Here is a 27684-nt window from a genome sequence, read left to right as displayed (position 1 = left end):
GCACTTGCCCACAGGTGTGTTAAGCATCATTTAGGTCATGCAGAGAAAAACAATCCTGGTTGTGATGATCATGCAAGGTCATAGTATTTTGTTTTATTTTTGATCACTATGAGGGAATTTGAAGTAAGGGGTTGAGCAAAGAAAGTTGTGGTAAACAGAAAATCTACAGAATAGTGAAAGTAGGAATGGTAATGCTTGACCTGAACTACAGAAGGTGGATTCTTCAAAAAGGAAGTAAAAACATGGCATAACTTCAATTTTAAGATGCCTCCAAAAGAGTTGCAGTGATAGCACTGCACAACTAGTATTAGTGCCTTGGAACTTTTTTTTTTGTTCCAGAAAAAATTGATAAACATTTGTCTCTGAATTTCAGAAGCTATAGTCAACTTCAGCAAGCACAGCGCAAGCTTTGCAAACCGTAATATGCTGTGACATCTATCCAGCTTCCCCCAGCTTCCACACAGCAGTAATTCCTCATCTGTATTAATGGAAAGCCTGACGAACTTGTGCTTTTGAACTCTTGCTGCAAACTGCTGCAAAAACAAGCCTTTCTTATACAGCACCAGACTGTCACCAACAAATCAGCTAGAGTGCTTTTGCTAGCACCCCGAGACTTCATCCTAATAGCACAGAAAGCTCTTAAGGAATCAAAGAGAATTAACATTAATGATATTAGTAATATTTTTTTATAAAGGACTTTAAATGAATCAGGGTTACCTCTAGATCTACCAATTAACACAATTATCACTCTTCTAGCTAAACCCCATTAACGCTGGCATCAATCTCTTAGTGCTGTTTCCAAGAAAAGCCATTTGTCTTCCTTTCGATCCATTATTCCTGAAAAACTACTATATTTAAATAATCTCTAAAGTCTTCATTTCTTAGATTTACTGAAACAACTGATGCTATTCTTATACTCTTGCCATTGTGATACTGAAATTCTTATTTTCTCTCAGAAAAAGTAAAAAATATTTTGCTTAATCACAAAGAACTGTATTCAAAGGAACCTCATTAATGTTTTAACATTTGCCAAGTGATTTATGTTGACCTTGGACGAAGAAGTCAAAAAGATATGGTAGTCACTCCTTGATAAAGTGGATTCATTACATGAGATCAAACCACTTTTGAATCCTTGAATTTTGTCACAGCAGATGAATGTTGAAAATGGCAGCAGACTCTGCCAGCAAACATAATTTATGTATACCAATGTAATTTGTGCCTGAGGATCAAAAAAGTGTTTTAAGTGCGCAAATAAATACTAAACAAATATTTTGTATCAAACATTTATGCAAAGATAAATAATTGTTACACTGCAAAATTGTCAGTTCCATGTACAATACATCAACTAGGTTACAATGCATAGGAGATTAAAGAAAACAAGGTTTTGTTAAACTACAAACAATCTATCTTAAAATTGATATACATTGTAGATATGCCCTCATAAAAATTTCAAATGCGCTTTCATTTCATTACTCACAACTAGCTGACTTACATCTCTTAGCAAAATAAACACATATCCTTTATTTAGCATGGCATATTTTGTTACTGAATTAATACTCAAACATTATATAAAAATGATCTGAACATTTGCCTCAAGGGGGAGCTTACAGTTCATTCTTGTAGATCCTTTGCATTTTCAAGCCATTCCAAGCTAATGTTCTCAGACGACATTATAATACAGCCCAACTGCAAAATGTTATTTTTGCTTTGTTTTCAGTCAGTAAATCATTATACCTCCATGCTACTGTCCTTCCTAGGGGTCTTTGAAATCCACAGTGTGGACTGGTTCGGACTTGTTTTTGTTCTTCCTTTACTGAAAAATAAAAATATACACAATTCTCAATGAACATATATCTTTACAGTCCTGATTCATATTTGTGAGCAGACACAGATATTTCAGCCCCTATTTGAAGGCTGTCTTTGTTGGCATAGATGTCCCCTCCACACCAGAATTATGCCCATGCTCGACCAAACTTAGTGCCACAGTGGTGGGCCAAGGTAAGCAACCGCTACCAATGTTACAGGACCACCATGTTTAGGAGAACTCCTTCCATGCAGTGACATGACTTGAACAGTATTTATTTTCCATTTTTCAGTTCACATTCATCCACACTTACTCATACAGCATAGTCTTTTCTGTCTTTGGCCAGAGATTAAGGCCTCTCAGAAGGCAACTGTGCTCTATGAATAGGTGTGAGTGAATGTGTGGACACTGTTTCACCAGTGCAGTTCCCTTGAATAAGAGTATGCACAAGGGACAGGAGCATACATGTCCCCAAGCCTATATCCATGTGCTTAAAGTCCAGCCCATCCAATCAGGCTACCACAACCCTGCCCATGTGCATCTAGAGGCTGCACCCCTGTGATCAAGACACATTAACAGGTGCCAGCTTAGCCAGAAAGCCTCTGCCCTTCAGGGCTTTACCTAATTTCTAATGAAGCAATGGGGTATGAATCAGACTCCAAGCAATGAATGTCCAGTAGAAAGCTTCCTGAGGCCTAGTTTTCATTCAGTGCCATTGACAGTAGTTTTTGTGAGTCTGGTTTTGTTCTGTAGGATTTTTTTAGTAAAAAATATAAAATTCATCTAAAAGTACTTGCTCTGGAACACTGCAAAACCAGTCACACTAATATTTACAGGGTACCCTGAGGTATCTGTAGGTTGAAGGCAGTTTTTCTATGTGGCTAGCATCTTCTCTCATGTGACTGCAACAATGTGCCATCATTCCTCGTTTAGATGACAAATAACTGGAGACTAATGAAAAGAACAGGAATGACATGAGCCACTGCAGCTGCATTTTGATAAAAATATTTTAGTCTCGGGCCAGAATATTTCATACTGATATACTGTATGATTTAGTGAAAATTAGAGAAGGAAAAGCAGCCTTTGTGGCACCACGTAATACTGTATGTATGTTGGAAGCCTGAGAGTCAAGATCCCAACAGTACTATACATTCAGTTTTACTCAGTTATTACTGGTGTGTAAATGTAAGCAAGTCTGGAATGATTTAAAATGCACTTTCAGGGAGCTGAATGGGATAGTAGTTTTCAGTCCCTCCAGACTTACCTCTGAAGCCCTATAAGTAATGCATTATTTACCTGAGCCCATTGGAATAATTGAAAAGACTCCTATGATTTCAGTGGACTTTAGATCAGGCCACAATGCTATAAACAAAGCAATTGCAATGAATCAAGCAGTTTAAGTACTTCTTTCTTTAACAAACTGATTCACTACTGATTTCCAGATTAACAGAGCAAAATCAAGCATATTTTGTAATTTTCTGATGAAATGCTTTGAATAGTGTCTTTGCTATACAGAAAGAAGAATTTCTAAATACCTTGGGCCAGATATATGCTAATCTTCTGTTAACCTAAATTGTTTTTCAAAAGCTACAGATCTATTTCAAGAAACAGGTTTTAGTATAGAAGGTGCAATAAAAAGCACATTGGTGTTTTGATCATCAAATGCAATTGTAGAAACTGAGAAATATACCAGGTTGGAATTTAAACTTTCTGCAAGGCATTCAGATGATAATGGAGATGGGTCTTTGAAGCAGTTTCTCCTTGCTTCCCTGGAAGAAATGAAAGGGAGAGTATCTAAGCATGAACAAGCTGATCATTTGTGCTGACTACAGGGAAGATGTTTTGCTTTGCCTTATTACTACCCTTTAAGAGCCCAACACCAGGCAAAATTAGTCATGACCTTTCAAGCTAGGCATGTCCTGGTTGGCCATGGATTGTGGCTTTCAGAGGAAAGGTCACCATGTTGTGGAAGCCTAAAAAAGAATGAGAAGTCAAGTTCATTTGGAAAGCTGGGGATCCCTCCTTCCCCAGCAGGACAGTATCCCTTTTCTAAAACTCCACACTGACCAGCTGATTAGTTTAAGTGGTTGATTCTTTGATTTTCTTTTGCTCAAGAACAATGTATATTTTTGATGAATCAAAATGATTTGCTAGGTAAGTCATATGTAGAAAAAAATAAATAAGCATTTTTAAAAAAAGATTTATCTCAACAAACCAAAATGCTTCATTTTTGGTGATATTGAAATATTTGCTTCTGATTTAGAGAAATTTTAATGAAATATATATATGTATATATATATATATTTTATTGTCATTAAAAACTTTGGTGCAAGCCCATCTGGAAAAAAAAATATATATATATTTGTTTATTTTTCAAGCTGGATTTCCTATATCTTTATGATTTTTACTTATTGAAAGTTCAGATTAATTACTTCTGGATAAACTTCTATAGCATCAAAGGCCTGATCAAAGCCCACTGAAGTCAACACTACAATCGATTTCAGTGGGCCATGAATCTCTCATTGTCCTCCTAGGACTATTTGAGAGCTTCCGCTTCTACAAGCTTTCTTTTTTTTCAGTATTAAAGGGACAAATTGCTGCTGAAAAAGATGTGAACATGCTTGTCATTATGCTTACCAAGCAACTGAGGTCCTCTATAAAACTCCAGATTTAAGTTGTCTGTGTAATTGCTATAATTGCTAGTGTTATGCATAAAGTTCTTTCTTTTTTTTTTTTTTTTCACTTTTTTTACTCTTTTTTTTCTTTGAGTTGATAGCTTTTTTATTTTTAATAATAATTTATTTTATATGGCAGACCTTGTAATACTTTTTCCAAATGTTCGGTCCTCTCAAGAAGACATATTACTAAGGATCACTGTGATCATCAGTGTACATTAATACAGATATGAGCAGACTTCTACATTTGGAGTATTTTCTCACTTGAAATAAGTTATTTCAATTATTTGTAGAAAGTACTAAATGAGAAGTAGGAAGAAAGAAATAAAAAGTAAGGAGGAAAAATTATTATTTTTTATTATTTCCTACAACTGTGATGTCAAATTTACCCATATTGCTGCACTTCAAGAGGGATGACAGAGCCTGTGAATCTGTTCATAGTTCTTCCTGTTATTTTACCAAAATAATTTTTATCCATTAAAAAGTAGAATCATAGAATGGTTTGGGTTGGAAGGGATCCTAATGATCATCTAGTTCCAACACCCTGATACAGGTCTGCCCTGTACCAGTGAGGATACCACTATTATTCCCTAAAACCCAGTAGCTATGTAGGAGGTAAATCATGATAGAAGATGTGAAGTGAAACTGCTGACAGGGGCTCAGCAGATCAAATAGTCAGCAAAGATATCTTCTTCAAAACAAGTGAAGTACTAGGTGCAATATTAATAATATTAATAATTTTGAGAGATGTGGAATTATTTCAGCTTATTGTGGAAAAGCCTGAAGGTAAATGTTCAGCTCTAGCAGCTGTAAACTGCTTGGATTTTAATGGATGATAATATGCTTATTTGCATACTTGGAGATAGATGTAAGTAGTCCTTCAGTATGAATAGTTTGCCAATGGAAACATGAATTCTGCATTGTCAGACCAGTTTCATTTAGTGTATTTTACCTTTTATGAAGCATCTGGAAACAGCAAGTCCCAAAAGCCACCAGTATTAACAGTAGTAGTGGTATAGTGGGTATTACAACATAAATTAGATTTGGAATTATACCTACAAGACAAAAAGTTCTCATTAAAGCCTCTCATGTTGAAATACTCTCAACCATGTGAGTAAAAGTCTGGAAAAACTATCAGAAATACATTACCTTACACAAAATAATTTTTATACATTCCTTCTATAGGAAAGTTATGAAAAGATGACTCAATAAAATCAATAATAAAATAGTTTCCCCAGTGAAGTGTAAAACATGACTTAAGGTTTTAAATTTTGACATTTTCATTGTGTGTCAGTGCAAGATTTCCAATCTTGTGACTGAAAATTCACAAATTTAAAAGAGTACATTTCTAGTCTATTATTTCTATGATGCATACAACCCTTTGAGTTATTTACTCTTACATATTGGATTCCAACTACACAGGACTGCTAAAGAAACAACCCCTGCTCTTTCTCCCCATTCCCCTTCAAAGACGTATATTAAATGTCCTCAGCTAATATGTAGACAAATAAAAGCTAAAAGTGCTTCCCTGCAGATCCCTGAGCAAAAGAAGTGGGAAATGCTACAAGCTGTGACTCTGTTACCTGCCTAGAATAGAATATGGGGCTTCCAGCTTCCAGGAACTGTATGTTTTTCAGCAACCATATACCAATAGTTTATAGCTATACACCTAATGTACATACTGTGGGCACTTTCTTATCCATTGTGCTCTTTTGAAAACACTTATACGTGTAAGAATAAATGTGAATATTCAAGCTAGGTTTCTTTATTTGTATTAGTTTTTGAATTGTTTGTAAAAAATACTAGTATCATTTTCAAAATAGAGTTCATCAGTATATCCGTTTTCCCGGATGTACAGTCAATTAGGGAACTGGCTTGAATCCAGACAGTAAGTGCAGAAGGGGAATGCCAACTTTCTGTAATACCATGCTGTGTAAGAACCTGAGTTGCTCCTCAGAGATGTGCAACTCCTTGAATTAAGGCCATGCTACAACCCTTCAAGAACAGCAGGACTCTGTTCAGGACATAAATTGTTAAGTGGGCATCCAAGAACATTAGAGCAAGCTCCCACTCAGCATTTAGGCATTCTTAAAAACACGAGGTACTTGAGGGATGCATGACACAGTGATTATTCTACAGATTAAGTGAAAAATCTGTACCCTATCTGTTAAGAAAAATTCCTTAGAGCCTTCTTCGTGATTCCCAGGTATTAGATATAAAAGATATCTACCATATGTTAGTTTGACTTGTAGGAGAAAAGGATAGGAGATAAAGAACCAAAGCTATCATAGCTCTAGAAGGAGATGCTCCACAGCTGGAGCTGGTGAAATGTTGGTGAAATCTTGTATCTTTATAGAGATCACTGGAGTCACAGCATCACTGCAGATATTACGGACTACTGAACTGCAAATTTGGATCAAAATTTGGGGATGCATGGAAATATTTTATTTCCAGGGCTACAAATAGGACAAAATAGAACTCTTGAGCTGTTATTCAAAGTATTCTTCAGAGCACTTCCTGAGGCAATAGACTGCTCCGACAATAAACACTGACAATAATGGAAACTTAATAATTTATATGAGCCAACTGTTAATGTTTTTAGTATACCATAAAGTTCTCATTACCTGTTTCAGTAGCTATTACATGATACTGATCTTCTGGTTTGTTTGTGTCATATGGATTTCCTGCTGGCACTGTTGGAAAAATACCTAAAAAGAATATCAGACCTTTTAGGAAATCAACATGCACAAAATAGAGCTGTTACACTGTTTAAATATTTAGCCATAATTAAATTTAATTTACATTAGAAAAAATGAACTTTTTCAGGATTAAACTGATAGAAATAAATATGTAAATAAGATTTTGTTGCAAAACTAGGATTTCATCTGGAACAAGATTTACGACCAGAGGTATATTAGCTATTAGTCTCCAAGATATATTTTTCATATGTTCCAGTACTAGCCTATGCCTGATAAACTTATATAATTTTGGAGGTTCCTGTAAGTTATCTTTATCATTACACATTTATTACTGCAATTCAATTAAATGTTTCAAAATTTCTTACCGTAATCTGGCTCTGCTCTGTCTCCTAATTCTTTTTCTAAGACATTGTCTGTTAAATCAATATTTGAAATCAATCACTGAAGAAAGAATGTGTGTAATAAAATAGATACTTCCATTATTTTGTATGCAGCATCACAGAAATAGATTTATCCTCCAAAACAATAGCCACTTAATTTTTCAGCAGTCTTACCAAAGATTACTTGCAAACTAGAGTCAATTTACTTCTACTTTATACATTTTCCTCACCCGAGAAAAGGGCTACAGTTCATTCTAGTTCCAATGGCATCTGCTGTTATTGCAAAATCACTGAATCCTTTAATTTCTTGTGCTGACTAAAACTCTTAACATATCCAAAGTTTAATTTACTTAGATGATACTAAGACAATATAAGAGAGGAAATGTTCTTGATTAATACTTAAATCTATTCACTTTTTAATAATAATAAGTAAACAATGTCAGACTTAAAAAAATAAAATATAGTAATGAGTAGTGAATTCTAATGTTTCACATAGGGAAGTGAAATTACCAAGAGACAAATGATAGTATCACATTTCTTGTAATGCATAAGAAACCAAAGGAGCAATATTCATTGCTTTGAGCTACACTGCAGAGGTTTGCAGGTTTACTTATGGTGATTATTACAGCTAAAATTTTACGAAGGTTACAGAAATAATAGTCTCATATTGAAAGGATGAGCATAGGAGTGGAATCTGCATGATTGGTGGAATAAAATAATTAATGTCATGTCAATATAATAGTGCTACTAGCCTACAGTTCCAAGTGTCCTCATTATAACAAAACGCTGAGAGAAATCAAAGAGGCATAAACACCTACTAGAGCAAAAGGTTATGTTTGGCCATATGTAAAGAAATATATCAAAATACTACTAAAAATCTAATTGCTCACTCTAGACAGCAGACAAGGAGATGAGTTTTTAATTTGATAGCATAATCAAAGCTACAGAAGATGGCCAGGAAAAAAATGGAGTTGCTACTATCGACCTCCAGTGAAATTTAAGATTGTTGAATGATCAATTTGATTTAAAAGCAAACCAAACATTGCAACAGCAAATGTTTAAAAAATGAATGTATGACTTGAGCATGCTTGAGTGTGAATGAAGGACTGCACTGAACTTACTACTACTTAATTAGGGAAAACTTTGTCGTGGCCACCCACAACCTTTCCATTTTTGCCTACACCATATACTCAAAACAGATGAGAATGTTGTGAAAAACAATACATTTGATAACAAAGTGAAATTCAGTATTTGTGTGCCACTTTAATACTACTAGTAAATTGGCTGTGCTTGGTATTATGAATAGCTGAAGGTGCAGTTATTACAGTTATTTGGACAGGAAGGTAAGTTTTTTCATAACTCTTATGTATGGGTTTTAGGTAGCACACGTAGTTTACTTACATCATAGTATTTCCTTTAGGTAGTGAGAGAACTTTTATATACCAATTTATATGCATTTATACATCTATTCTTTTCCTCCATGTGATACAAAAATACATTTCAGGATAACAGTCTGTTTTGCTAGTGAGCACAATTCCAGCAGCTTGGAAGGTAAATAGCTACAATTTTGCAGTACTCTATTTAGCTACATAACAATGCCAATCTTATTAATAATCTATACATTGTTTGCCTTACTGATGTAACATTCTTTATTGTACTGGAGTAACACATTTCTATATGGTGAAAGAAATATAAATGTATTTTCATTGTTACTTTTACCACTGTGCTTTCTGCCAACCCAAAAAACCCAGCTTTTTTTTTTTTTTAATAGAGAAAGGAATAGAAGTTAATAAATCTTTATCACACCATGGCTAGAATGGTAAGTAGTTTGCTACTGTGGAATGATTTCATTTACATTTCTGTGTTTTTAAACTCACGCAATATTCTCATAACTGCGCTATTTTAATCCAACCTGCATTTTCTAACACAAAATATTGTTAATTTAATGACAAAACATGTTTTATTCTCTTATTTCAAACCAATTGTGATCAGCTGTAAAAGTGGTAAGCCTTATATGTCACAGTTCCTTAGCTTCTATGACTAAGATGATCACTGATCACCCTAAGGCAGATTTTGGAGGGTAGAGTTGTTAAATATGTGAATATATCAAGCCTTCCAAGTATTTAATATTTGCTTATAATATTAATTGCCATTAATAATGTTGTTTTGGCAATAGACAGTGAGAGAACTGTCTATCCACCAAAGCTGTTGGTAGAAAATATAGTCTGGATCTCTACAGACAAATGTATAATCTCCAATGACTGTGTACATTACTAGATCATGAATATAGAAAAAGCAGATAGGAAATTCTACAGAATTTGGTAGGTTAAACAGCCGCTAAAAGTTGGCTAATAATTTCATATTAATTCTGACTTGCAGCTTAGTTTTTGAAAAGTGGACACACTACACGTTATTTGAAGATATGTGCATGATTCAATTGAAAATCGTGGCTTGATTTTCTGTAGGTACCATAAAAAACTGTTACAGGCTCAACTTCAAAGTTTGCTTTTCACGTCTTTTTTCTGATTGCACAGCATTCTAGTTTATAGTTCACATTTCCTCTGCTGAACCTGTATCATGCCTGAAGTACAGCTAAATTTCATAAGAATTGTTTTTTTCTGTCACCATCTGCAAATGCAGACTTTTTTTTCCTTCTGTTCTGGACTTTCTGTTTTCTTTCTTTAAGACAATACTGTTAGAAATAGTTATATGTAAGTTGATATAGAATTTCAGAGGTATGAAACTACAAGGATGGCTTAAATTTCTGTGGTAGAACTAAGAGATGCTTTGGCCATTCTATATGATAGCAAATAGGGGAAGGAGAAAATAGCTATTTAAAATAACTTTTTGAAGAATAAACTGAGCATATGTTAAACCAGTGTAATCTCGAAAAGGAAAGAAAGGGAAACTAACTTTGAAAATCCATTATTCTTGAACACAGATAGATAGTTTTACTTAAAAACACCACTAGCTTTGATAAATTGCATTTCCAATTAATGTCAGCTCTGTCACTCACACTCCAAAGGAATCTGTAACACTGGCAGTAATACAGTAATTGTCAGCTTCCTTCACAAAACAAGAGGCAATTGTTTTTCTAAGGAAGTGTCCCATCTGTGAGAGATGATTTTAGTTTCACCTACCTGGGCCATACTTGCAGATAAAATTGTGCTTCATGTTGCATCTATCATCATTCCATTGATAAAGATATGGCCCTCCCAGTCCAGGGTTTGCAGTTGGCTGATGATACATGACAACACAGGCTTCGCTTCCACAGGAAGGCTCATCTGTATACCAATTTCTAGCAGTAAATAAATTAATAAACTTTCAAATTTTGACAATAAAATTAATCAGAATATCAAGAACAGTTAATATCAATTTAAAAATGTGACTTAATCTTCTTCAATGATTAACAGCATTTCTGTTAACCTCTATAAAATGCATTTAGAGCCTGGACTCCAAATCTCTGGATCTTAAAAGTTCTGATCAAAACCATCACTGTAGAAACAACATTCTGTTAGAAATAACACTGCTGTTTTACCCATTTTCATTTTTATTTGACTCTCAATAGACTCATTTGTCCTGAAGCCTGTGAGCTGCTGTTTTTCTGGCCTTATGCTTAACCACGAAATTAAAGCTTTTCCAAAAGACAAAGTAGAAACAGAACAGTTTGCATTAAGCAACCTGCATTAATTTACTTGCTGGCTGGCTGCCTGACTTGCGGTGGCCAGTCTTGCAGAATTTATTTGAAATGGGAGCAAAGAAAATTGTAGGCTGCCATCCCCCATGCCACTGCTTCACAAACCCAAATTCAAAAGCCTTTCTCCCAGATCCCCTTCAGCTGAAGAAGTTAGGGAGTTATGCCATTAACTTCATAGGGCAGCAAGTAGCCCCCTTCCAACCCAAACCATTCTGAGATTTTATGATTCTATGATAAGATATAAATATATATTTTTAACAGGCATTTCTCTCTCCATTTATTTCCCTTATACCTTCTATAAACAACCTTAGAGACCTACCTGAAGGGTGAAATACTTCCATCAGCCCAATGGTAAAGGTCAGGGCAAGCACTGGAGGTTGCCAGTCCATCACCACTTCTCCACAACCCAATCCAGAAATCACCATCGGAAATCCCAGAGCCTGACCTAGTGAGGTTCTGTAACATGTTTTCTATAAGCTGCTGCTCAGCTTCACTTTCCAAGCTCAGTAAAGCCCCACCATCCATTTCACAAGCTTGGCGGGCCTCCTGAAAGCCCACGCGTCTGGACAAGTCCTGGAAATAAGCTATCTTGTAGCAGGAGCGCTTGAAGCCACCATAGCATACCTTTTGACCTGAAAAAAAAAAAAAAAAAAAAAAAAAAGTAGATATATGACAAATGTGAAAAAAAGAAAAATACAGCACATCATGAATACAGTGATGTAGGTGAGCCAGCACTTACTGCACCCCTTCTCCTTCCTGAAAGGACTCACAGTAACACAGTGGCACTGCTAAAAACCTTAGCTTGAATTCAACATGGCTCATATTGTACAGTACTGGAATCTATGCTTTCTTCCCACGCTTGTTAAACTTCCTGAGACACTGAAGACTCCCACTGACTTCTAGAAATGTTTCTCTGCTTTTAATGACTGTACCATCAAGTCCTAATGTTAAAGCTAGAATCTGGAGGTTGTTTTTGTAATTAATGGGTCAACTCTACTTCTCATTGTTAAGTTCTGCTGCCCAACCTTGAGAAGCTGCTTTCACAATGACCTCATGGCTACTCTCTGCTATGGCACCTACAAATGCAATCCCTAAGTCCACGCAGAAGGAGAACTCTTTTTTAAGGGTATCCAGTCAATGACTCCTTCAGTGCAAAAAGGGATAGTAAAATCAAGAGGAATTCATAAACATATAGGCACAAGTTTGACAGGCTAGTGTCAAGGAGTAAACAAGGAGTAAAACATTTGTCTGAAACGACCTGGAAGGCAATCAAGAAAATACGTGTAAACTGGGCTTTGCAACTGATAAGGATGCAAACTGGGGGCTCAAGGTGTTGGGGGTTTGCAGAACTGTGTACACTGATGATGGACTGGGCAAGGTTAATAACTGGGGAGGAACAGGGAGGGAAAGTCAGAAAGGGATAAAAAACAGTAACATAAAATGGAGGCTGTACACTTGGCTGACATAGACCTTCAGGTAGTCACATTTTTTCTTAGCTATTTCTCTGTGTATTATCACATTTCAACCCAAGTATAGGGACGGTCTCAGCACCAGCTCCTCGAGCAGGCAGGTTTTCCACTGCAGCCAGGCCTCTCTCACCACCAGCAGCAGGAGTGGTACCAGTCCTAAAAATCAGTTCTGGGGAGGCACCAGCATGAAATAAGGGCAAACTCCACATCAGTGGCTGAAGCTGGGCAGTAAATCACAGCCCAGGTGCCAGCTACTAAGGGGCTGAGTGTCTGTAACTTAACTCAGTGTGCATGAGGTGTATGCATAAGTTGATCCAAAAGTAATGCCTCCTGTTGTAATTTTCATAGAAACAAATAGACACAAAGAGCACAATTACACTATTTGATACAGCAAATTCTTGGCTGTAAAACACTATTTGTCAACATAGCCACCACCATCAGCTATGCATTTTCGCCAGTAATGAAGAAGAGGTTGCTTGCCATGTTTATAAAAAATTTGCACCAGCAGAAGTGATCCACTGTTTCACAGCTGCTATGATGGTATCATTGCTAGGAAAATGTTGCCTATGCAGTCCATCTTTCATTGGCCCACACAGATGGAAATCAGAAGGCACCAGATCTAGATTATATGGTGGGTGTGGTAGGACAGTCGAGACAAGTCTGGAAATGTACTCCACAGTCTTCAGACTGGTATGAGGCATCATGTTATTGTACTGTAAGAAAAAGGTTGTCTTCTCCTTTGGGCTGACTCTGGAAGTTTGAGCCTTTCACTTAGTCAGCATTGCAATATAGCAGTCACAAGTGATAGTTTGTCTGGGCTACAGGAAATCCATCCAGATTACCCCTTTCCTATCCCAAAAGACAGCGCATATCACTTTACCCACTGAGGGCTGTGTCTTGAACATTTTATTCAATGGGAAATTATTATTTACACATTTCATGGACTGCCATTTTGACTCTTTCTCACAGCAGTGATACCACATCTTGTTTCCAGTAAGGACCTTCAGCCTTCAGCTTCATATTGATTGAATATGTCTCAACAAACTTGCATATTCTTTCTTTTCCTGTGTGAGCATCTGTGGGACCCACCAGGTACAAACTCTGTCTGTGATATACCAATGTTGCCACCATTGTTTCCAATGCACTAAAGTTGATATTCATCTGTGTATACCTCTGTTGTCACTGCTGGAATGTATCACCTTCACTCTGCTCACATTCACAGTTCAGATTCCAGAAACATTCAGCATCTATGAATGTCAATAGGTGCAATTTTTTCCACATGGAGGAATTCAGTTTCACAACTTTGCTTCACACATGCTTCCACGTCAGATGCCATTCTATGTCAGACTGCCCCTCTGTTGCCATGTGTCACACAGCAACAAAACTGAATGGATTGTTCAACTTCTACTGCCATACCACCAGTGTACACCTCTGAAGTTACAGGCCAACGTGATAAAATAGCAAAGTAATCTTCATATTTGCCAGCAAACTTTAAGTTGGAGCACCAGTGACTGGTGAGGCCTCAGGTCTCAGCTAGGGTATCAAGTACACAGGGAGCCTCAGGGCATTAGTAAATGCAAGAGAGATGAGTGTGGGAGTGCTGCATGTGTGCAGCAAGCTTCAAGCTCAGCCTGAGAGTAGGTGACTCATGAAGTAGATAAGGAGTCTGGGATCTGGGTGGACAGTGGGGCTCTGCCAGTACTCAAAGTCCCACAGACATGCACGCATGTGTCAGCCTGGAGAGTGGGTCCCACAAGCAGATGCTGTTGAAGGCAGCGCCTTGTCTGCAGCTGTCTGTGTGGTCAGCCTTGTCTGCATGTCTCTCAAACATATGCTCAGTTTTGCTGCAGACTGAATGAACCTGCACACATGAAAATGGCAGCCATGTCCACCAACATGATCCCTTACCACCAGACAGAGATCCCTTAACACAGCAACAGAAGCTCCAGACATTAGCAGATATCTCAATACTATTAAGATACTGAAGAATCCCTATGATGCTTTCAAAAAGCACTGGATCTACTGCATTCACAGAGGTTTCCCCTTCCCTTCTTAGTTAGAACTGTGGAAAAATAACAGAAGACAATGACAAAATAATGTTTTTCCCTTCCAGTTCTTTGGCAGAGAAAGATGTCTTTTTCCTGAAAAGGAAAAACAATTATCTTCAACTAGAGAGATTCTCTAGAGCTTATTCAACATGTACAAAATGTGGAATGAGCAGACGTACTTAGCAGATGCTACTGAACTCCAATGAGTTTATTTGTTGAACAGAGGAATGGTGGACAGAGGAACATAAAGACATGATCTTCTTGTGAGTTTTAGCTAAATCTGAAAGTAACTTCTATTTTTTTATTCTCAAAGTAGTAGGAATAAACCACAAATTTTTTTTTATTTTTTTATTTTTTTTTTTAGTGTTTACTGTGATTCTTGTGAACCTTCCTCAAAAAATCTGAAACCTTTTTTTTTTTTTTTTTTTTTTTTTTTTTTTTTTAATAACAGCCTATTACAGTTCATCTAGAGGAAACACCCTCAGTACAAAGTGTCCTTGTCTCATTTTTACTTAGGCTTAGCAGACAGACTTCTGAAGCTGTCTGTTTATCAGTTGTTATCCTGACAAAGCAGTGCAGGAACAAGAAAAATCTAAGGGAAGGACAATCTTGAGCCATCAATAAAGCTCAGTGACCAGTAAGAGTCTACCTCCTTGGGCTTACTCCAGTAATGTCCTAACAACTCTACAATTTGTCCTTAATCCCTCACTGACACTTTCCTTCATTCAGATAAGTGAAGAGCCTTGATATCAGTGAATGCACAAAGGGACAACATCTATCTAGGCAAGGCCACTAAAGAATCGAGGGGAAGACCCCTTATTACAGATGCACATAAAATATGAGGTTTCTTTATATAACTTCTCTGGGAAATAAATAAATAAATAAATAAATAAATGCACCTATTACCAAAATAACAAAGTGATTTTTGAATGTAGAAGAATGCAAGACTGAAAGCTGTATATGAAATAACAGCTCAACTTCTTATTCTGTGGTATTGTAATTCAAATTTTGCTGGTGTGATCACAAAACTTGTTTTCCTCAGGACCTTTGTCTCACTGACAAGATGGAGTGCACAGTAAAGGAGAATTCTGACTCATCACTGTGTGAGTGAGTGACTACGGCTTATTGCCAGAGTACACATATGCACATAGGAGTACAAATATCCAAAGGCTAGCGCTAAATTATGTAAGACACTAATAATCATTTATATGGAGATTGGACTCTCCCTGTTACTAAAGATTGAATTCAGAACTTTAATTCATGAAATAGAAGCAGATTTATGGAGATTCCTTGGTCCATTGTCTTGTTTCTTTTACTTCCCAGGCAGCTTTCAAAAAATATCTTTTACAGTTCTTCTCATTTGCATATATTTTTCTTTGACAATAAGTAGTAAGTTATGAGCAAATTCAGGTAACAAAATACCTCTATCATGGTTTCATTCAAGTAGAAGTGTTCGAACCACCAGAATGACTGGTTTGGCCACTTCAGATGTCAGTGCCTTTTCTGTAGCAACCTTTCCTGGGAAAGTAACCGGCTTTCCCTCCATAGCATCATACTTCCATACTCCCCATGCACCTGAAATGTTTTCTCACGTTCCATTCTCATGCACATTTCCTGTCCTTCTGTTACTGCCCTAAAATCTGAACTGAAGGACCTTTCCAACAGGAGAAATGGGTCTTCACTGGCCAACTGACCAAGCTTCTTCATTGTGCTTATCTTCCAGTTAGTGTGTTGTTATCAGTCAGATGCTGAAAGGAGACTCAAATTACCAAATCGCATGTGATGTTTCTGAGCTGCTAAAAAGCTCGTTTCCTTGAGCTGTAAGCTGCACTATATACTCATGTAACTTCAATACTGGACTAGTGTCAAGATCTCCTTCCAAACTGAAAAAAAAAACATGTAAGACTGCACGAAGTGGGGAGAAGGCCACTGTGTATTTGTGATGCACAGTGGCAGCAGAACTGTACAATTAGTGCTACTGTAGCACTTGGTATGTACCTGTTTTATGCAGCCTGGTAACAGATTGGCTCTGTTAAGGACTCTCAATAAGGTGCCTTCGTGGGCGGTCCCGAATACAGAAACAAAGTACCAATCCATACCCTAGTGTTTATATGAAATGGTTAGTGAGTTAAAACCTTGAAGGATCATCAAGTCCAACTCCTGGCTCCACACAGGACCACCTGAAACTCAACCCTATTTCTATCTGAGAGTATTGTTTAAACACTTCTTGAACTCCAGCAGACTCAGCACTTTGACCACTGCTCTGCTCCAGTGTCCTTTCACATTTGTTACTCTCTAAACAAAAGAAATGGTTCCTCCCTCTACAGGATGATTATTTGTGCAAGAATATACGTCAAAATAAAAATAGAGAAAACAGCAAGCAACTAAGAAATATCTGGGTTTAAGACTTATCCTTTGAGAATGAAGCATGTGATGCAGAGTAGTAAGCTTTCTGGAAGAAGCTCTGAATTATTTTTTTTTATTATTATTTTTTTTTTTTCCAGTTAATTTAGTTCCTCTGTTTAGGCAATGACCCTCTCTGAATTTTTTCTTTCTTCTTTCTTCTTTCAAAGAGAACTTTTATCTGCTGTTGCAGATCTAGTTCAATGTGTTAATGGAAATCTGCAGTTATACTTTAATAGCTGGCAAATCAGCTGACATTTTAGTGTTCTTTTAAGAGCATGCTGAGATGTCAAGCATTAAAACAGCATTTTTTACAGCTTTGTCTCCCTACTAATTTATGAACTACAAAGCAAAAATAATTCAGTAGTGAAAATGAGAGAATGGACTACACTGTACAGCAGATAAGTAAGGAAACATTAACCATAGGGTTTTTCAAGCATCTTTATCAAACATCTTTATAGCAGTCAACACCCTACTGTTAACTCTAAAGCACCATTTGATATTTCTACTTTATAAATTTAATTCCAATTTTCCTATTACAACTGAATAGAAACTAGTTTTGTGAGTTGGAATTAATCAGACTTGAATACTGCTCAACATGAAAAAACACAGGTAAGTTAGGCTTTTGCAACCCTTTCATAAAGTCTACCTTAGGCTGCTTTGGTTGAAAAAGCCTTGTAGGAAAACACTGTTTCACTACAGCACATCCAGAAAGAAAAAAGGATGTGAATGCATTCAGTCCTCCCTTGAGCATGGCACCAACGATCTGACCAACAAAATTAATAAAATTTAATAATTCATTCTCACTGTTATCTTTTTCAAATGTTCAAATTGGTATTTCACACAACCCTATCTAACTACCTGTAGATGTGCAGGTGGAGTGCTTAAATCCTTTTCTGCATGGAGTCAGTCAGCTCCTTGAACCTCACCCAAGCAGCTGCCCTCAGACCTTGTTCAGAAGTAGGGTTAGAGACAGGTACTTGAATTGTTGCCATTAACACTCACATAACCTTTTCATCATCACCAGAGCACCAGTAAGTCTGCTGAAGGAAGAGTGCTGCATTGAACTGACAGAAAGAAAAACTGTTCTCCCACTGTTGCACTGCAGAACTACAAGGTTAGGTTTCCCCAGTCTTCTTATCAGGGAACAAACCTAAAGAAGTTTTTATTTTTCTCTGTGTCCTGCACACATCAATCAGCCATAGCTCTGCCCCTGGTTCTTCAGCCCTCTCAGCCTTAGCAGTTCTATTTGCCTAGTAGTCAATAGAGTCTAAAAGGTATTACAATTTCCTAACCACATTTTGATTCAAAGATTGTGTATCATCTCAACTCACCCTTGTATCATTTAGTCTGATTTTGATGGAGCTCAGGTGCTGGTCATGTTTCAGTATTTTATGTTACTGTTCCTGATGTTTTACTGCATCATGCTTGTGTTCATCCAGTATACTAAACTTAATTTGTATTTTTGATGAGGCATCTTTTTTTTTTTTTTTTTTCTTTTTGGAAGAACTGTTACTGTGATGAGATTTCATAATTATGCTGTCTATATTTATTTTAAGCACAAATTACTGTCTTCTCTCACATGGTTTGTTATGCTGAAAGCACGCTGTTCTCTACTTTACTCAGTGCTCAGCTCATATATGTTGCCCACCTCAAGCTCCAGAGCAGTTTAAGAAATTCAGTTTGCTACTAAATTTGCCACACATACTGCCATGAAGATCATCTATCTCTGTATTATTATCTTCATTGATTTATCTTTTGTATCCTGGTTGGTACTTTTTCTCCCAACCTCTTAATATCAAAGTCTTCAGAGAGAAGAATATCTTCTTAATGATTTATAACTTTTTTGTGGATTAAGGTTTATACCTAGATGCCATAATAACAGTTTCCGTAAAGTGATCTATATGAAAGAAAAAAAAAAAAAAAGGAAAAAAAAAAAAACAAAAAACAAACACCACTTCTGAATTTTTTTAGTTCCCCTTAAGTGCTTACTTAAAATATGAAACTCACGTGAGTCTATTAAGTATCTGTGTTTTGGGTTTTTGTACAGGCAAATAGTCCATGTGCCTCTCATACTGACATTCGCACATAGGCAAAGTTTCTTGAGAGGAACAGCCTCTCTTAAGCAATGCTTGTCTATGAGGCAGAATTTTTACAACACTTTTCACGATAAGTGATAAATTATTAGGTATTAACATATGAAAACAGTAAAGGCATAGAATAGAATATGCCTCTTTTATCTATCATTTTAAATGTGCTTTCTGTTCTCTCTCAAACATAGGCTGAGTAATCTGTCTTCAGCTATTAACTATCTCATATCACATGAATCAGAAAAGGTGATGACAGAGGCACTCAGACACCTGCCAAACACCAATGTCTAGAATTAATGCAACTCCTGCACAGAAAGAAAATGGGGAAGATGGAAGTTACAAGTAAAAAGTACTGTATCATACTGTTCATACTTACATTTAGTGCACCTAAGCACAATATAAAGTAACACAAGACACATTTCACCTCGTCTAGATCAGGAACTCTTTATTTTCTTATTTTGCCATGAGAAATGGAGTTTTCACCTACATGCCAGCCTCTACTATTTATGCTGTTGAGTTGCCAAGTGCTTTGGTGGACAGCGATTTTTCTTGATTATTTCTGAATAACAAATACTCTCAGATCCATAACACCTACGCTTTGATAAAACCAAGCAATCAGAAAGGGGACAGCTCTGTTTGTAAGGTGAGAATTATTTCCTGAATACTTCTTTTTTACACCCCAGTCAAATCACTCAAGCTCCGAAAGTTTCCCTCTCATTTAAGTGAAACCTACTTCTTGGCATCAAGTCACTTTTGCGTCATAAACTAAAAGGTCAAGATGTATTTAGCTTTTCCTGTAATAGCCTTTTTCTTTCTTCTGATCATGTGAACTTTATAAGTATATATCACAGAACTGATCATGGCAGACAGCCACTTCCTTGTATAAGGAGTCAGTGTACAACATCACAATACTCAGGGGTTCATCATGTGCACAAAGTGCCAATGTAGCTGTCAAGACAAGCCTCTAAAATTTTCAACTTTACTTCTCTTTTTTTCCACGTTAAGAAGGAAGAGACAGGAATCAGGTCTAATATTCCCCCCTTTCTCTCTTAGATAGGTCTAGCAATATTGTCACTGCAAGCGACTGGCTTCTTGGCCCCACTATGCATGGTGAGGACAATGCCAACTGAACATCAGCATCCACAGAGGTAAATTCAATAATAGACATTCATTTCAACATGACACTATGTGCATCGTCTCAACTGATAATAAGAAAGAGCTCATTAAATATCTGCAATGCTTGTCAAAATATAATTCATGAGAAGTATTAATCGACCTTGTTAACTTCCAGAGATTTACGCAGGGAGACCAATGACAACACTCAAATGTCAACGAGGACTATTTGAGCCTGTTCAGAGTAAGAGGAAATACAACATGTTAGAAAGACCTACACATCTACAAGTCTGCTCCAGGATGTAAATTATTTAGCCAAGACTTTAAAAACTGCTGAACTGTTAGCAGTGCTTTGTTTGGCTTGATTTTTTTTATTTTTCTGAAGTCTTCCATAAATGCACAAATCATGTATTTTTATATAGAATCATCCAGGTTGGAGAAGAACTTCAGGAATCATCAAGTCCAGCCATCAACCTGACCTATCAAGTCCTGTCACTAATTCATGTCCTTTAGTGCCATAAAGGGTAGTCAGGAACTGGAATGCACTGCCCAGGTAAGTGGTGGAGTCGCCGACCATGGGGGAGTTCAAGAAACGTTTGGATGTTGTGTTGAGGGGTATGATTTAACTGAGAAGTATTGATGATGGTTGGACTGGATGATCTTCCAGGTCTTTTCCAACCATGATAATTCTGTGATTCTGTGATCCATAAAGATAGATCCAGGGATGGGGATTTCATTGGGCAGCATGTGCCAATGCTCAAGCTTCTCCATAAAGCAATTATTTCCATTGTTCAATCTAAACCTCCTTTGTCACAATTTGAGAACATTTCCTGGCATTCAACTAGTTGTAGAAAGAGATCACTTGAGAAAAAGAGCTAAACACCCTCCTCCCTGCAATCTACTCTCAGGTAGTTGTAGAGAGCAATGAGGTGTGTATATCAAAGCCTAAAGACACTAAGAAAACTCTATTTCAAACATTTCAACTGTTTAACAAAAAAGCCAAAGTACTGACAGAATCAATTTGCCGATTTTCTTGCCAGAGTAAGTTTCTCCATCAATAGTTTTCAGTGTGGCTGAAAAACAGGGAAGATTTTCTAGATCATGTTAAGACAAGCATAACATGGCAGCTAGTAAGTAGTTGTTAGCATTTTGTGAAATACACCTGACAGAAAATACATGGTCTGAGTAGCTCAGGCTTCATGTCTGCCTGCCTAGGAGAGCAGAGGGTATACTGATTCCCCTACCTCAGTCCAGCAGACATTTCCATATACACATCAGTAGATCGCTTCAACCAGATATCTCATAAGCATAAATTTATGCACTTCTGAGAGTTTCTGCCCATTGCTCATTTCTTATTTTAGTCTCTAGAAGGGAGCTGTTCATAAATCTTTAATCATTAAAATCATTAAAATTACTCTTCATCCATTAATATCCACAGCAAGCATCACTACTCCTACTCATTTTCAGTGAAATCTTTTTTTTAATGTTAGAGTCTTTTCAAGTATTTGTTACAAAGAGACCTGTACTTATGTACCTAAAATTTAAACAAGAATGTGGAATCATATTCATTTCCTTGTTTCATGGACTTAAAGTTGTGAGGTGTGATCACCTCACAATAATCTCTGTAAAAGAGTGCAATAGAGTGCTGATCTTTTTACCAAAGTCTCACAATGAAAAGAGTTAACAATGGACAAATTGTTACTATTCATCTTCTGTTCAAAAACATGGGAAAAAACCTTTCCATATGGGAACTTAGAACTGATTCCAGTTCACTTTGGGCAAAGATAGAAAGAAGCTTCATAAGGAAAGAAAAAAACAAATGTTTTTCCTTTTAGGTGGAAATATCATTTATTATACGATGAAATGGAGGTAAAGCATAACTGTTTACTTCACATCATATGTATGCAACACCAAATGGAAACAAATTGTTGATAAATCCAGTGCAATTTGTCTCAACTATCTTTACTAATTCACAATGTAGATGTCAGTATCTAAGCTGCTAAACTCACTGTGCAGACAACTGAAAATGACAAGTGTTCCTAGGGTGCATTGGCAGTATTTTCAAGACCTACATTAAAATTATATAATCACACTCTAAAAATACCATATCTTTTTTCCTTCACTGTTTATAAAGCAATCCTAGAATCATTAGTTGTGTATTGCAGCTACATTTAAATGCTAATTACAAAGTTGTGCCAACTTTTTAGATAGAATTCATTATTTCTTCAGACCACTTGGAGCTGAAAGTCCTATCTTTTGTCAGTGATGGGGACATCTTCATCAAGAGGCTCCAATCATTTTGGACTATTGAGTGCCTAGTATGAACATGGGAATACCATGTAGAAGTGACTATCAAGTCATTGCTATCTCTTATTTCATATATAGTATAATACATTCTTTTAAGATCCATGAGTGATTGGAAAAGAGAAAGTCACTATGAGAATTAGTCTTAATACTCAGTGCTGTAAATTTACAGAACACCTTAAGAATCAAAGCATGTTTTCCTGCACACAGCTTATAAATCCAAAGTTTCACTTTCACATAATCAGGTCTGAACTACAGAGAAATAAACTCAAGGTACAGAAAATTACTTCAACAAGGCAAGAGATTATTTTGTACCAAGCTGCTGCACTGAGACAACACATTGGCCTTGTCTCACCAGGAGCAAGAAAAGCTTTGAAAGACAGGTAGAACATCCATCCTGTCCCACAGTCTGTGTACCACAGCTCCCTCTGTGGTGTGTTCTCTTAAGCCTGTTCATCAAGTGGGATGCTGGGGCTTGGCAATCATGAGCATCAGTGCCCTCACTTGTCTTTCTTTTCTGAAGTGGGGAATCTATATTCCTGGAAAAGTGACATGCTCATCTGTGATAAAACACTAGAATTTTGCATCACTCTTTCACATACCATGAAAAGAGCTGCAGCGTGGCCAACCTGCATAACTCTCCCCAGAGGCAAGGTAAGCCTTATATCAGGTTGAAATACAGGGGGACTGATTCGGACGTAGAAGTCCAGTTCCTGGAACTGTTTTAAGTACTCTTGTATATCTACTCTGCTGTGGAAGATCTCCTTTACCGTCATGCGTTTCAAGTCATCAAAACTGTGCACACACATGGCAGTTTATCTCAGGCGGTCCATAGCCCTATCCAACCTGGCCTTGAGTACATTCAGGTATGGGGCATCATATTCTCTTGATAAGCTGTTCTAGTAGCTCATCACTCTCTTAGTAAAGATTTATTTCTCTTTTATCTAGTCTAAATCCACTCTCTTGTAGCTTAAAACTATTACTCCTTGTCCTATCATAACACTGCATGATAAAGACTCACTTCCCATCTTTCCTCTTGGCCCCAATGAGGCGTTCCTTCTCTTCTACAGGTTGACCAGGCCCAGCTCCTTCAGCCTTTCTTCATAGCAGAGGTGCTCCAGCCCTCTGAATAACTTTGTGGCCCTCTGACCTCTCCCCAGAAGCTCAGGATCATTCCTGTGCTGGACAGCCAAGGCCTAGATGCAGTCATTTCATATTATGTAATTTCCTTCTTAGGAACATAAAGTGTTTACCAGATGCATGTATCTATAACCAAAAATCGTAATTACATTTCCATTTAAGAACCCAGATCACTGACTAATCACCAAGAAGACAGTGGTCAAAATAGCTATGTAAAGAAAGAATTGCTAAAGGACTTCATGGGCATTAGGTACCCAACTTCCCTTGCAGTTCTCAAAGTCTTAACAATAGCAGTTACCCAAAAGAATATGTTTAAAACATCCCGACAAAAAGATCCTGTACCACGTGGATATGCATTTCCATTAAAACCATCTCTATTATGGAACCAAATGCTCTATTATGGAACCATTCAACTCTGTGCTCATTACAGAGCAACCACATGTATACCTTCTATAGGTAAGAATGGCAGTGTTCTTTCTAATAATATTTCTTTGATTTCTGTGCTAGCAATGTAGTTTAACAATAACAGTCCACATTACTAAGCACATAAAAAAGTTTCATCAACCAAAAATAATTCACAGACAAAATTCAGTTGTAACAAGTAGGCAGAGCCTATTCTATGATTCTATGAAAGCCAAGTGACCTGAATTGAATTTTGCCTTTTGAAAAAGGATTTCTTATCAGTTCATGGATATGTGACTCAATACCCAGGAAAATGCTTCAAAATATTTATGACTTTCTCAAATGTGATTATGAGCTGTGTGATTTAAAACATCTACATCCTTAAGGGCATGTGAAGCAAACAAGCCTATAGTTTAGTGGCAACTCTTGTTGTTTTGTGACCCAAGAAATGTTTTACTTTATTTAGGATTTCACATATCCAATTATTTTTATACCAAAGTACTGTATCAGTAAATCTGCTACTGATACATTGCCACAGTGAAGAGAAAAAATGTTAAAAGCCAAAGAAATAAAGCAAATGGGAGCCATTAAAGTGTAATGTCTATGATTAATACATTGGCTGTTAAATGATTAGTAATAAGATTAGCTTGCATCTTTCCTGCCCAATAGATACTTAAAGTAATTGCATTTTGCAAACTGCATTGTCATCACTTCACGTTCCTCATGATGTCATGGGGCAGCCAGGCAGACTCAGCAGTTTCTCTGGAGCTGCTTTAAATCTGTTCTCCGACCATCAATTCTCTGGCAACACCAAATACTCTGGCACAGAGGCTGTGAGCACTCCTTGCAAAGCACCTCTCTAGATGCATTAACAACTGCAAACCATTTGTATTACTTCTCTTTAACAACTGTCAAACTAGAGATGGCAGAATTGCGCTTAAATATTAGTGTCTTGATGCAACCAATCAACTTGGTGATGGCCTAGGAAAAAAGAATTAAAACAAAAAATGCCCATACTTTGAAAAAGGAACAAGAAACTTTTAGCTGAGGAAGTGGCATTTTCAAAAGGTAGACTCTTCCTTCTGTGCCCTCTTGATGCTGAGGGCAAAATGGCTGTAATCTGTGCAATTGTTGCTCAGACTGCTGCAAACTTACCACAGTTAATGGGAATCTTTCCACAAGTTTCAACCAGCACTCAGGTTAAGGTCAGGAACTTTTCCTTTTTTTTCTCTCTATTTTTCTGTTTTAAATGTGAGTGATAGGGATTATTGTTGGTTGGTTTTGTTTTTTTTTTTAACATATTTGGAAAACCAAGATATTTCCATCTCCTACATATTATGAAGATCAAAGCATAAGTTAACATTTTTTTTCAGAAACAGGTCTGTTTAAAATGATTGTTTGTAATTTTGAATGTGAGCCTGTTTAAGCCAAAAAACCAAGCCAGACTGAAGAGAGGTGGGCAGCACAGGTAGTCCATTACTTCAGCAGTACTATTTCTTTCTTGAAAAGTGCATATTAATCATTGTACATCCATGTGCATGTGGCAGGAGAGGGTGGGGTTCATGTGAGAAACAATGAGTCCTCCCCCAGTGTTGCAGAACACACTGACTTCAACTGTTACTGCCTAGTATGGATCCTCTTTACCTAATGAATACAAATTCAGCTAATATATCTAATAGGACACAAATGGTTCCTTCTGTAAGTGGCTTTAAATCCTCTCCCGTATTAAATTAACCAAGCATTAGCTAGAATAATAGAGTGGCATGAGACTGATTGCATGCTTTGAATACTGCAGTCTGTATTCTGTCCAAAACCTGAAGTCTTAAACAGACGGTATATGTGTTATATGCACTCTTTTATAAGCTGGACTTCTATTCAGTTTGCTGCGTATGTCACTGAAGTGTAGAAGATCCAGGTAGAAGACAAAGAAATGGGCTTTCCTCAGCCACACATGTACTCTTACAATGAGAATGCTAATGCAAAATGAAGTCCCATGGATGAGCAGTATTCACTGCTCCTTACAATAACAAAGTGCAGTATAGTATTAACATAAATAGTTAAACTAAGAGCTTTTCTGTATTGTAAATGACTGCAAAATTTACATTATAACAGAGGTGGATGAAATACTTCTGGGTACATCCTAGGCAGGAAAGCTTTTCCTAAATGTTTGCAGTGTTGCTACTTAGCTTTTTTTTCCTGAAGGATAGTTTTGCATACACACACAGTACATCTGTTGTGCACATGAGCTTGCTTCATTGGAACGGTTGGTGACTGTACTCCATAAGCAGCTACAAAGAAAACTATCTGGAATCAGAAACCTAATGCTGGATAACAAAAGCCCTGCAACAAACTTTCCTTGACCAGATGCCATTGCAGTCTCTGTGAGAGCTCATAGAAAAACTTGCATTGTTCTGCAAGATGTTTTTTTTTTACCTGCATATACGGAGATTAGCACTCTATTCGTTAACAAGTGTAATCAGGTGTCTAAATCTTTGTTTCAAATAGATGTAAGGATTTGCTTGTGCACTCAGCATGCCTCTAGCAGCTGAGCTTTAGCTTGGAGGATCTGATCCGAAGCCCAGTTAAAAACTGCCTCTTCATTACACTTTGCAGCTTCTCTGCATATGAACCTGTGTGCTGGAAACACACAATGGGATCCCACAGCTTTTAACTAAACCTAATCTAACGCTTTGGATGCATGTTTCCGCAGTACTGTCTTCTCTTGAGAGAGCTCTAGATGCACCCACAAAACTACTTGTGTTGTGTTCTTAACAGTTTGCTTCTTCCTCCCACCTGCGTTATAAAGAGAAGAAACATTCCTGCGTGGCCACAAACATCTCGAGGCACTGCTGTTTCTCTGAGACGCTGCAATGTGTCCGTGCTCTCTTGTCCCGTGGACAGAATGGAGCTGAGTTAAGCACTGATGCTCATTGACTCAATCAGCCAAAAAAATCTGCCTGGGCTGGAAAACACCGCGATGGCAGGAACTGCTTTACTGCTACCGCAGAAGTTTGGCAACGGAACTTTCCGTCTCCCAAGACCCGCAATCAGAGCTGTGCACAACCTCCCCTCGGACAGCGGATGTTCGCTAACTCCAGCGCTGCGGTGAGAGCGCCCGCAGATGCACTTAGACGTACGCCAAGTAGCTCCGGAATGCCGGCACAGCGTTGCTGGCCCGCGGGCTTACTTCTCCATCGCTTTGTCCCCACCGCTCCCCTCGGTCGGCTCCCACTCCCCCCTGTTTCCCCCGTTCCCTCTACTCACCGCTGAGGACGCGCCCGCCGAGCGCTCCGCACCCGCACAGCGCGGCAGCCGCCAGTACCGCGGCCAGACCCAGTCCCAGCCCCATGGCGAAGGCTCCGTGCCCAGAGGCCCCGCTCAGGGCAGACCAAACCCCGCACACATGCCGGGGAAAAGCGACCCACTAGCTCCTCGCTTCGCAACGCTGCCCGCCGCCGCC

At 37.6% G+C, this 27684-nt stretch overlaps 1 protein-coding gene across 6 annotated transcripts; it reads right to left on the bottom strand.

Annotated features, from left to right (window-relative positions):
* Positions 1 to 333: 333 nt before the first annotated feature.
* Positions 334 to 27684, bottom strand: CHODL (chondrolectin). 6 transcript variants are annotated; one of them, XM_015880623.2, is made up of 8 exons: positions 27489 to 27684; positions 11575 to 11887; positions 10699 to 10856; positions 7544 to 7591; positions 7104 to 7187; positions 5432 to 5534; positions 3495 to 3573; positions 334 to 1813 (listed from the first exon to the last, which is right to left on the bottom strand). In XM_015880623.2, the coding sequence occupies exons 1-8, from the start codon at positions 27571 to 27573 to the stop codon at positions 1811 to 1813; spliced, it is 873 nt and encodes a 290-aa protein (XP_015736109.1). In that variant the 5' UTR covers positions 27574 to 27684; the 3' UTR covers positions 334 to 1810. The 6 variants fall into 6 exon arrangements, with proteins under 6 accessions (XP_015736109.1, XP_015736127.1, XP_015736099.1 ...); XM_015880641.2 differs by lacking the exon at positions 7544 to 7591; XM_015880613.2 differs by lacking the exon at positions 3495 to 3573 and having other exon boundaries at positions 27489 to 27683.

Source organism: Coturnix japonica, chromosome 1 (assembly GCF_001577835.2).
Source record: "Coturnix japonica isolate 7356 chromosome 1, Coturnix japonica 2.1, whole genome shotgun sequence".
In the NCBI taxonomy this organism is placed as follows: Eukaryota; Metazoa; Chordata; class Aves; order Galliformes; family Phasianidae; genus Coturnix; species Coturnix japonica.
The sequence above is the reverse complement of the archived record's forward strand: the minus strand, read 5'-3'. Positions and strand labels throughout refer to the sequence as shown.